At 36.8% G+C, this 11722-nt stretch overlaps 1 protein-coding gene across 1 annotated transcript; it reads right to left on the reverse strand.

The window, feature by feature from the left end:
- Nucleotides 1–5925: 5925 nt before the first annotated feature.
- Nucleotides 5926–8073, reverse strand: LOC120527749 (fibroblast growth factor-binding protein 1-like). The gene is made up of 2 exons (XM_039751528.1): nucleotides 7971–8073; nucleotides 5926–6792 (listed from the first exon to the last, which is right to left on the reverse strand). The coding sequence occupies exon 2, from the start codon at nucleotides 6749–6751 to the stop codon at nucleotides 6086–6088; it is 666 nt and encodes a 221-aa protein (XP_039607462.1). The 5' UTR covers nucleotides 6752–6792; nucleotides 7971–8073; the 3' UTR covers nucleotides 5926–6085.
- Between the last annotated feature and the right edge of the window lie 3649 nt (nucleotides 8074–11722).

Consider the following 11722-nt stretch of genomic DNA (forward strand, 5'->3'; position numbering starts at 1 on the left):
TCAAAAAGACTTGAGGCTGTAATTGCTGCCAAAGGTGCATCAGCAAAGTATTGAGAACTATGTTTTTGCACTTCTTTACTCGTGTAACCTTACCTGTATCTATGTGGAGACCCTAAACGGTCTTCTTATTTCAATTGAGAAAATAAAAAAATACTTTTATAATCTCTGCTTATTTGGGAGAAGACATGACTGAAAGAGGGACACTAGTGACATTACTCATATGCTAAGCCTATATATCATTACTAAATACATTATTGACAAAGGAGAAATTGCGTGAAATTGAAATGTACCAAAGGAAAGCAGTAAAGAAGCTACATGATTTTAAAGCAAGAAAAAATTAATTATGGTCTGAACAAGGCATGACAAATATAGGTAAGCTATAATTTTTTTTTTTATTGCTAAAGTACTAATTTTTTCCTTCTCAGTGGAATACATTTAGAAATACTTTAACTGCTTCCTAAAGAAAAGAGGAAAGCACATTACAATACCAGAAGTAGCTCAGATGAAATTACTCCTATTAAGTTTCATATGACTGCGCTGGGCTGGCGTCCTGCCTGGAGTTTGTTTCCTGCCTTGTGCCCTGTGTTGGCTGGGATTGGCTCCTGCAGACCCCCGTGGCCCTGAGGTTAAGATATAGTGGGTTGGGTAATGGTTGGATGGATGAAGTTTCATATGAGGCAGGTTTGGAGTGACAGCCCTGCTGGGAGAGGTGTAAGGCCCATTACCCGGCCTGGAGGCCATAATAATGGAAGGACAAAAAACGCGAATGCCTTCCCAGGACCATGTGTTCTCCCAGTATGGTGAGTAGAAGCACCCCTCAGGTATGGCTCCTGTTTTGGGATGTGCAGGGCTGCACAGGAGTTGAAGTTCTGATGGACTGCCGTGCTGAGGTTTTTTGGTGTTGCTGGAGGGAAGTGCAGAGGCCAGGCACCCCAAAGTGGTGAAGGTGTTGCCTGGCACAGAAATGCCTCCTAGCTAAGATACTCATGCGCTTGAATCACTTCCAGGTTAGCTTAAAAAGGAGCCCTCTAGCTCTGCCAGACAATTGAGTCAGGGAAAAAACTCACAACTGGTGTGAAGTCCGGTTTTGTCTGGGGATTAGAGTTTTTAGATGCCCCATACAGTCAACAACAGTCTATATGGTATGCTTGCTCTGGTGTGGTTGGGGCGGCAAGTGTTTCATTGAATGAGATCTCTTAAGCCATAGTAAATTCTGCTTCAAAAATGCAGCCAATTTGCACAGAACTGTCTAATTTGTAAATGACAAAGAATATATAGCTGAATTACAGTGCTTGTTGCAAGCCTCCATATTTGTTTATGGAATTAAACTTCCCTTTTTTAAAATGTTTAGACATTGTGCATATACAAACATTTATAACAGGTTTTCCAAATGTTACAGAAAACAAGGCATAAATTGTGTACTCATTCAGAAACCCTAGTTTAAACAAAAAACATGGTCGAATCAAACAATGTGTTCCATAACACATACAGTACAAGCTGGCCTTGCAATAATCCATCCATCCATTATCCAACCCGCTATATCCTAACTACAGGGTCATGGGGGTCTGCTAGAGCCAATCCCAGCCAACACAGTGCGCAAGGCAGGAAACAAACCCCAGGCAGGGCGCAAGCCCACCGCAGAAATGGACTCGTCAGGAATTGAACCCGTGAAGTGACATTACTCATATGCTAAGCCTATATATCATTACTAAATACATTATTGACAAAGGAGAAATTGCCTAAAATTGATTACCAGTCAACAGTTGAAACCGTTGCACCACCGAAGCGGTTGTCCTTGCAATAATATTTTGGCAAGTTGGAGAATGGCTACAATGAATGCCTTCATCGAATTAATTGTGTAGATAGGGTCTGCAAGGATGCCGGAAAGTATAATTTAAGTGACTCCCGGTGATCTGCATTAGGGATATTGCAAATGTTTATTATCGAGATGCTAGTCATTTCATAAACATATGTAAAATCTTGTCTTAAAGTAGATTTCAAATTCCAACACAGAAATGCATCAGGGATGAAACACACATTAGGGAAAACAAAGGTTTAACCCAGATGTAATCAATATAAAGTTACATAAAGTTTTTCATGAAATTCTCAAAGATGGACTTGCCTTGTTCTCTCCAGTCTCTCTGGTTACATAGTTGAAAACTTAAGCTTTAGCTCTCTGAATGGCAGAACTAGCTGACACTGTGTGTATACGGATTATTTCATTTTTCATATACAAAAAACCCAGGAATTTACTTGCAAAATGTGTCATAAAACTGAAACTTATGTCCATCATGAAGAAAAGGGTGGCCTTTTGTTCTCACAAACTTCAATGATGAGAAAAAAGAAAAAAAAACAAAGAAACAAACAATATTTGAGATCAGTGCAGGAACATAACCTCTACTATTTGAAAGCAAAAAAAATTTCATATACAACATTGCCATATGATTTATACCCCAAACAGCACAAATACGCCAATTGCAACACTGGGATTTCTTGTTCAGATAAAAGGGTAGAACTCACCCATCCACCAGTATCATTTCCAAGAGACAAGTTATGTGTTTCCAATTTTTTCAATCACATAATAATATTGTTCAATTAATCTTCCTAAATGTCATAGACTGTTCTGTTTCACAAGGGAAAATAAATATGAATGAACATAACTGTGCAGTAAATGAGTCTTAAATTGTGCTGAAATGTTAAGCTCCATGGTGGTAACTGGATAACTGCTGTGCATTGCTGAAGCTATGAATAATTTTTCCAGTATTACTGGTAAATGTGTGGTCCTAAGTGTTACACACTTTACACACCACGAAAAGGAACGTTGCTTCAGCATTGGCCTCCATTGAAAATATGACTGCAGCTTATTCTGCTTCTTAGTAAAGATAGCCAAGAATTAATTTGCATGTGCCAACTCTTGACAGCTGTAAGGATCTTTAAGTACACAGTACAAGTCAGAGTTTTATATTGTAAAAAGCCCTTTTCTGACACCCAGACACTTATCTTAAATCTGCAGTCACTGTAAGTTTGCCCCTTGGTCTAATTTAGTTGCATCTTGTATGTTTTTTAAATTACCCCTTTTGAAAATGTTTAGACTGGAAACATGACAAATATCTTTCCAAGTTTTTTTTTTTTTTTTAGTGATTTTTCTTTAACCTTTATAAAGAATGTTTAGTATAGATATGTCTAAAAAAAATCAGGTTTTAATATTGCATATCTGGCCACCATTTATAGAACCTGGTTAATTACACTTTAAGAACACAGGGAACATTAGGGCGTGAGACAGGAACCACCCATGGATGGGCTGGCCACTCCATCACACGCCATACTCATTCACACAGACATATTCTGTTAGACTAGGCCAATTTTCCTAACACGCATGTCTGTTGGGTGTTAGCAGTACCCAGAAAAAAAAAATCTCACACCGACTATATTTGTACATGAAAGAATCGCCCATATTTAACACTATACAAAATATTCAAACACCACCTGTACATGAAGAGTCAAATATGAACTGAGAATGTTCACTCTAAAATACTGCAGGCAGTATTTTACCTCTTACTAGCCATATGGAATCAGAGACTTAGTCTTATTTTACCAACTATCAGTCTTCACACAAAAATTAACAATATGTGATTTTTCTTTTTGACATTTATTGTTTTTAAACATTGGTTCTCAGATGGGCTATTTTATTTCTCTTTTAAACATATCATAGTTGCCCATGATTTTATTTGTGTACTTAACAAACCTTCTCAAAAAATAACCCTATGCCTTTTTCTTGCATTCCTTAATAACTCTATTTTAAGACCCTCATTGCTTCCATCCGTTTTTTAATCCACTTATGGGTTTAAGGCATTCTGCACACTATTTCATTACATTGTGCAAATACTGCTTAGAATACTTTTCTAAAATGATCAAACTGGCCACATGCTTTACCAGTTTGCCAATTGATCTTATTACCATATTAATGTATGCAAAGATTTTTCTGGCAGTAGATTATGCACACAGGACACACAAAGTATTGTATGCTACCACCACTCGAGGGACTCAAGACTGCATTGCACGGCAGTTTAGGAACTGTGAGGTGGTCCATTTATTTTCAGCAAAAAGGAAGGCTGAAATCTATACACAGTAATCTCTCATATTTCTATAAATCAAACCAATTCAGACTGCTAATGTGCTACCAATACTATTTCCAAACACAGCAGGGGCAAATTTCCATTAAAAAGTATTACTTGTTTATATGTGAATTTAAGGAAACCAAAATTACCTTTGTCCCTTTCCTCTTATAGGTTTTGTGTGGTATATGTAACAGGTGCCAACATAATTCTTCCTGACCTAAAAAAGGTGTACAGTATTACTAAAGCTGTCCTGCAGTCACTCTTGTTCCTCCTTCATTCTCAGACAGTACAAGACCACAAGCACTCACACATTTAGATTTAACGACAGTTTTATTCTCAGGTCATATGGCTACTCAGCAGCCCCTCATTAAAACTACTGAGTGAGTATATATCATCTCATGTGTGTTCTTTTTATTTAATAAATGGGGTGTTGCATGTATGGTCTGTGTCCTGTTTACTGTCTGTTTTTTGTATTATACTATTATCACTAGTTTGTGAAGGACATGGAGTTTTATTTTTGTTGCTGTGTATACATATCAATAATCTTGAACTTGCTGTCTAAAAAATGAATAGTCTTAAATACTTTGAAATACAACCGAACCATAGATATAAAAAAGGATCAGCATAATTCAAAAGGTGTATTTTAACCAACCATCTTTTCATCATTGCATTTCAGACTACAAATAAAGCTCTGCACAAAGCAGGTTATGGCATGTCTAATGATTATCTTAGTCTTCAAAGTCAAAAAGGAGGAGTGGCATTTGAGAATTCCAGGAGCTGTGTAACTAGTGCTGCCTCTGAGCACAAAGTGTACAGCCGGCCAGATGACAACCTACATTGCGTAGAGGAATGTGAAGTACTGTAAAACACAGGAAAAGAACATTATTGGCAGAATTTCAGATTTCCATGTGATTGCTTGAAAAATGATCATTATTTCAGAGATGGCTGACTGCTATCTTTTTAAGAGCATGACAGATTGCATTTCACAAATCATTACGCAATATTTTTAAGACCCCATACATTTTAATAAAACAAGTGCTGTTGATGAGTACCCTTTTTACTAGTAAAATAATATTAACTTTTCTTTCATGTTTAAACAGCTAAAGAATAAGCAGTAAGAAATGCAACCAAGATAACAAACCAATAAAGTATTATGTGTTCTTTATAGTCATTCAAACATGTGACTGAAGAATAAAAGCCAAACTGTAAATGTTTCATTACCTAATAGCAGCATGTTTTATAACTCTTGAGATAATAATTTACAGACAGAATTAATGGCAAAGTAAAATAAATTTCAACATATTACAACTACAATAATGAATGATAAATGCAGCATGTGGATTTTTTTAAGTTAGGATAAAACATGGCACACACCATTTTATTGCTGAGGTTATTTCACCCCACAGGTTAAAAACTAATCAACACTGATTTGTTTCTTACAGGTTTTAGTTTTAGAACATTATTACACAGAAAAATGCAATACCATTCAAACTCTATAGCCCACTTCCTGCTTTTGTGAAAAAAACCTGTATTTTAGTTAGTATGTTTGATATAGCGATTTTACATTATTTCTTAGGTTGTGGATTTTACTTTTTATCTGCCCTTTCTGATGTCCAACCTTAATTACACACTAAAACAAAGAGAAAAAGTACTACAAAAAGCTTTATTTACACAACAGTTTAAATAACACATACCTTACAATCATTTTTAATTATTATTAACACTACAAGTAATAATAAAAGGTTGAATTTTAAATAAAAAAAATTTAAAAAAAAAACACCAGTGCATGTTTTGTTTTTTGAAAATGTTAGCAGTAAAAAATAAAATTTGTCATAAAATGGCTTTTTTGTTCTGTATATAACACAAATAACTACAGGAAAGGGGGAACACCTCCACTCATTAATACAAGAACACAACTCTAATAATATGTAGTAGTCAGAAGTGCTTTGTGGACATTTGATTTTTTTTCAGCAGTCCTTGGTTTGAACCATGGATATGAAGAAGTTGCAGAAGGAGGTCCACGAGCCACTGCAGTACTCCTCGGCAAGCTTCTTTTGATCGATTTCTTCGGTGCAGTGTGAAGTGGGTGTCGCCTCTGCGTCAATGGCTTTTGTGGCTAGGTCTGCTGAAGGTACTGGTTTCTGGACCTCTGCTGACTCTGTGGTCATTTTAAAGTGGGACTCTTGAGGTGCTTTCTTGCATAATGGGACCTTGAGGACAGATGAGGCGTCTTTGCACAGGTTCTTCTGCTTTTTTAATGACCGTGACATTTGCTTCCAGTATGATTTCCTATCCGATGCGTACTGTGAACAAGCAGCCGGATTCCCGGTGTATGTGCACGTGTGTCTGTCCCCTCCCTTTTCACAGCTCACGTGCAAGGAATACGGGGTCCCCTCGGTCGCCCGCCAGATGCACTGTTCTTTGTCCTTTTTTGAGAACTTGCCTTCCATCGCCGCTTTGCCGCCCTTGGCAGGTTTCTCGGCTGGTGCCTCTTTGCGCGCATCGGTTTGCTCTTTGTCCTTCCCCTCCTTCTTACGCTTCTTTTCGCCCTCCTGCTTTTGACAGTCGACCACGAGGAGCAGCTGCGAGACGCAGGCAAGGACCAGAATCACGGCGATGCTTTTCATTAACATGACTGCCTTGGCGTTAATCAGCTTCGTACGGCAACCTTTCTCTTAAAAAAAAAAAATCAATAACACAGAGATCCTTCAGTAAAGGTTTAAAGACAGAAAGACAAGACAGAACATTTCTAATACTATGTGTTCACTGGTCTCTGCACATATTCATATGTACAGACTGGAGCAGTTACACAAATGGCAATGTACTGGCACCCGTATACTGTATGTACATTTCAATAGTTTGTGTCTTTGTTAACGTGTATTTATTGAGGGTCTATTTCATACCGAAAGCGATTAAAAAGATTATTATTTTTAAACAATATTTTACCTATTTATAAATATTTTATTACATTTAGAGCACAGGCATAATAAATTACTTGATCAGGCAGCAACTGCATCACAGGTTTTAAAATATTGTTTTAGCCTCCACATTATATACAGTGTCTGAATTGTCCATCTGTCGAAGTCTTACTAAAATATGTAGAGAGATAAATATGTATAGTATATATATTTCTATCAAACAAAATATACATATACAGAGAGAGGGAGAATATATATACACATATACAGCGAGAGAGTGGTTATATATATATATATATATATATATATATATATATATATATATATATATATATAGATAGATAGATAGATAGATAGATAGATAGATAGATAGATAGATAGATAGATAGATAGATTTATTCACACACTCACATAAAGTATATAAATAGATTTATTATATTGTCTGCTGCCTCCATGTATGCAAATGTGTTAGTTTATATGTATTAAGATTTGATATGTACAGTACCCTATATGATTTGTATTTGAATACATTTAAAAATCAGTCCTTCGCGTACATTAGAATGCACCTGCATCTGATGTAAATACAGCACATGATATCATTCTGACATACCACATCAATTTACATGTTCATATTATGTACAACATAGCAAAAACGAATGTTTCCTACATTAGCATAAAAAGACATTTCAATAGTTGGTCAATAAACCTCCTAACGTCCTAAACTCCTCTTGAATGAGTGAGATGCACGTGCCTAGTAAATGATAAAAAGCGCGCTTTCGGCTATGTAATGACGGCGTTTTGGTTGGTTTCCTCGTCAGTCTCATTCATGGGCTGCTGCTACACCTATTTTCTTGGCTGCTACGGTTTTTCATAAATTCACAGTTTCACAAAACCCCGTTGAAAAAGAAATAAACGATGAACACGGAGTGCCTACCTGTGCGCCTGAGCTGTGCGTGAGGTCCGATACCCAAGGGACGAGCCTCGCCTCCATTTATAGTCGCTGTCCCGCCTACTAGCCGGTCTGCCGATATTACACCACAGGCGGGAGACAGTGGCTGAGCGCTCGTTTCATTCCTTTGCTAACAGCTCACCGCCCGGGAGCGCTTTCTTGGAGCCGCCACAACAAGTACAGTCCCATTGGACGTAAAGGGTTTCCCTTTGTCACCGAGCCAGAAAGAAGTGTAAAGAAGAGAGGGCGTGCATCGCGGGAACAAGTCAAAGAGAGTAAGGGGCTGGAGGATGCTCTCTGTGTTAATCATTTTCTAACGTAAGAGTCTTAAGCCCACCTAATCCATTTGTTAAAAAGTATATCTATCTACGTACTTTTCAAAATGACAAATTGAGTTTTGTTGCTTTTTACCATGTTGTGGTTTTTATATTCGATGTACTTGCCTGTATTTAATAGTTGCAGTGCAAGACTTTTTTACCTTGTGGAAAGGATGCTATTATTACAACCTTTCTTGGGTTTCGCAGAGCAAGAGTAGTAGAAATTAATCCATGTCAGTGTTCTGTTTTTAACTTAATTTCAAAGCACTTGTTTGGTATGTTTATAAGCAGCTTGGGGTATCTATACAATGTTGAAAACTGACTATTTAAATTATAATGCAGTATTTAAAACACTCATATTTCAAAATAAAAACTGTGCACTTCTCTGGCTCCTTTAGTGGCCCCATCTCAAATTAGCATTTTTTTTAGTAGGCAAAACTAAAACATTTTTTAAGCATTTATTCACTGGCTGTACACCCTACCTTTGTTTTGCTGTCTAGAGGTGAAACACCCAAATGCCAAAAGACAATTTGCTCCCTGTTTTTGATTTTTTTTTTTTTTTTAATATTATGAGAACATGGACCTTTGCTTGAAGGTTTATTTTGGAAGATTGCTTTTATATTGATACTTTTGAAAATTCTTTGTTTTTGCTTGTTTCCTTATATCCCTCTGTTAATTTTTGATCCAATCTCTTTAAAAAGATTCCTTAAAGTAAAAATGCTTTGGAGTTAGAAATATTGCTTCCTGTGTGTAAACTGTTTGTTTTCTATAGTGTGACCTTCCTACCCAGCGCTCATATCACCTGTACTTCAGCACAGGTAAGCCAAACTTGTTTTGGCCTGGCCAGCAACTGAATGGGGGGGACCACCCAGGAAAGCCTGGGTTGCTGCTGGAAGAGGTGCTGGTGAGGCCAGGAGACTGCAGATACTGTGGTCTGTGTGTAGATCCCAACGCCCTAGTGCAGTGACCGGACACTGTGCTGTAAAAATGGTGCCTTCCTTCAAGTGAGACATAAAACCAAGGATCCTGACTCTCTGTGGTCACAAAAGATCTTTGGGCATCTTTCAAAAAAGTTCTGGCTAAATTGGCCATTATGGCCTTGTCTGTTTTGGCCTCCTAATCATTCTTGGTCTCTTTCACCCCTTCATTACCTAATAGTGGTACAAGAATGGCTAATGTCACTTCATCCAGGTGTATGCTGCACTTAAGAGATTGTTGAAGTGCTTCTCCACTGTCTATGTAAAGCACTTTGATTAGCTAGAAAAGCACTGTTTACATGTAATCAATTACTATGTATTATTACAACTCAAACTCTTCTGCTTTGTTTTTAAAATCACTTCTCCAACTCCACATCACATAAGTTAGTGCATTCCCTTAGTCCCCCACTACAAGAGAAACCCCTTTACTACATTTGAGCAAAAACACAAATTGTGCAGCTTTGAGAGAACACAAATGGGGAAAAAGGCAACCATAGCAAGACATTCTTAATTCAGTTTAGGGTCACTTTGGTTTATCCTGGGAGAATCAGACACATTGCAGGAATCAGCCTTGGTAATGTGTATACCCAAATGTAGCCAATTTAGAATAATTAATTAACCTAAACAACACATTTTCGTAATGTGGAAGAAGAACTGGAGTACCAGAGTATATGTGCCTTTTATTGCATTATTGCCTGATTCTGCTCAGATTCTCCAAAATGCTGTTTTGAACTATGTGCATTAAGTAAATGAAGTGGATGTCTTATTCTGTGTTTTATTTTGCTCAACTGCTAAAGTTACTGGTCTGGTCGGCCAGTAAAAATTTGCACGGCATATAGAAGAAACTTTCTCACACTCATCCTTTCTCTCATTACTCCCCAAAACAATTCAGTCACACTTCTTTTTACTTAGTACCTTTCTATAATGCACAGTATTCCAATGGGCTTTATATGCACAGAGCTACGTTACAGCTGTTTTTCATATGTATTTTTTACAGTTAGAACTCAAACAGAGATGACTTCCTTAGGGTCAAATAATGTAACAGTGATGAGAACTGAACCTACAAATGTTCGACTTGTACTTCAGCAATTAGATTACACTGCCTGATTACCTCTAGGCTAAGCTTTGGTTTCAGATGACCCAGTAATTAAAAAAAAGTAAGAATGAATGAATGCATGCATGCACTATTATTGAATCCTACAGCCTTTGCAGCACTCTTTGTGGGGCCTATAGAAGAGTGAGGTGAATTGAATCTCAGTACATTACTTTTCCCAATGAGTACTATCTAAGGTTTTCAGAATAGCTCAACATTTTGAAAAGTAATCAAATGCCTCAGTGAAACAGAGCAGAGACTCAAAGCAAGCAGGACAATTAAAGCATCGGGGCAGCATCGCACAGCAAGCAAGCAGGCAAAAATACACCAGGAATATGTTTATAGACATTTTGTTAGCATTCATGTTTATGATATTTTTAGAATCTCTACTAAATATTAACTTAAAAAAAAACATTGAAACAAGTCATTTGTGTTTTTTTTATCTTACCTGGAAATGATTTCAATTCCAAATGTGAAGAATTGGTAGGGAAAAAAAAATGTCAAAGTGAAAATTGGCTGGGATACCTGGATTTAGAATTTGCTTTTGGTCATTAAATAGCAAAAGGAGCATAAAAGTCCATTACACCCACCAGCTTTATAATTAGCTAGTGTTTAATAGGAATAGTCTGTGATTGAGGTGGTTTATTTAGTCTTTTTCCCAAGTGTTAAAGCTGTTTCCAATAGGAGCATTTTCACTATTCTTACCTTTTATGTAGCTGCACTAGATGTTAAAACAAGTAGTGGTACCTGATTAAATTATTAAAAAAAAAAACTGCATTTTGAAATTCTCACACTTAATTATTCTGTTTGTGGACTTATTAAATTTGCATCTTCCTCCCTTACCATCAGAAAAAAATGTGTTATTAGCTTATTCTTTGTATATATTTTAACACATTCTTTCTGTATTTTTACAGTTTATAACCATTTGAGTCCCGTATGGAAAAAAATACAAGTTATAATCCTCTGGTTAGAAAACGACAGTTCATCGCTTCCCTTTTGATGCTGTTACGTAAAATTGTTATTCAGCCACTACCTGCTTATTTGATATTATCATACACCATTGGGCATTACAACAGAGGTTTTTATAGGAAGAAGGTATAACATGCCAGAATTGTTAAGATCAGGATAGCTTCATAAACCTAGCCCTTTATTATGGGATATGGCTAACCACTCATATATTTGTCTGTATATTATATTAATTGTATGTCTTTATTAAGAACAGTGATTAAATAAATGAAATGATTAGTGAAAGAAATACAAGCACATCTCAAGCAGCAAACTGGAGTGGAGTCCTACAATTGCCTGTGTGGTCTAACAGTTAAGGTGACCCGTGACTTCTTATTACCCTTA

Source organism: Polypterus senegalus, chromosome 4 (genome assembly GCF_016835505.1).
Source record: "Polypterus senegalus isolate Bchr_013 chromosome 4, ASM1683550v1, whole genome shotgun sequence".
In the NCBI taxonomy this organism is placed as follows: Eukaryota; Metazoa; Chordata; class Cladistia; order Polypteriformes; family Polypteridae; genus Polypterus; species Polypterus senegalus.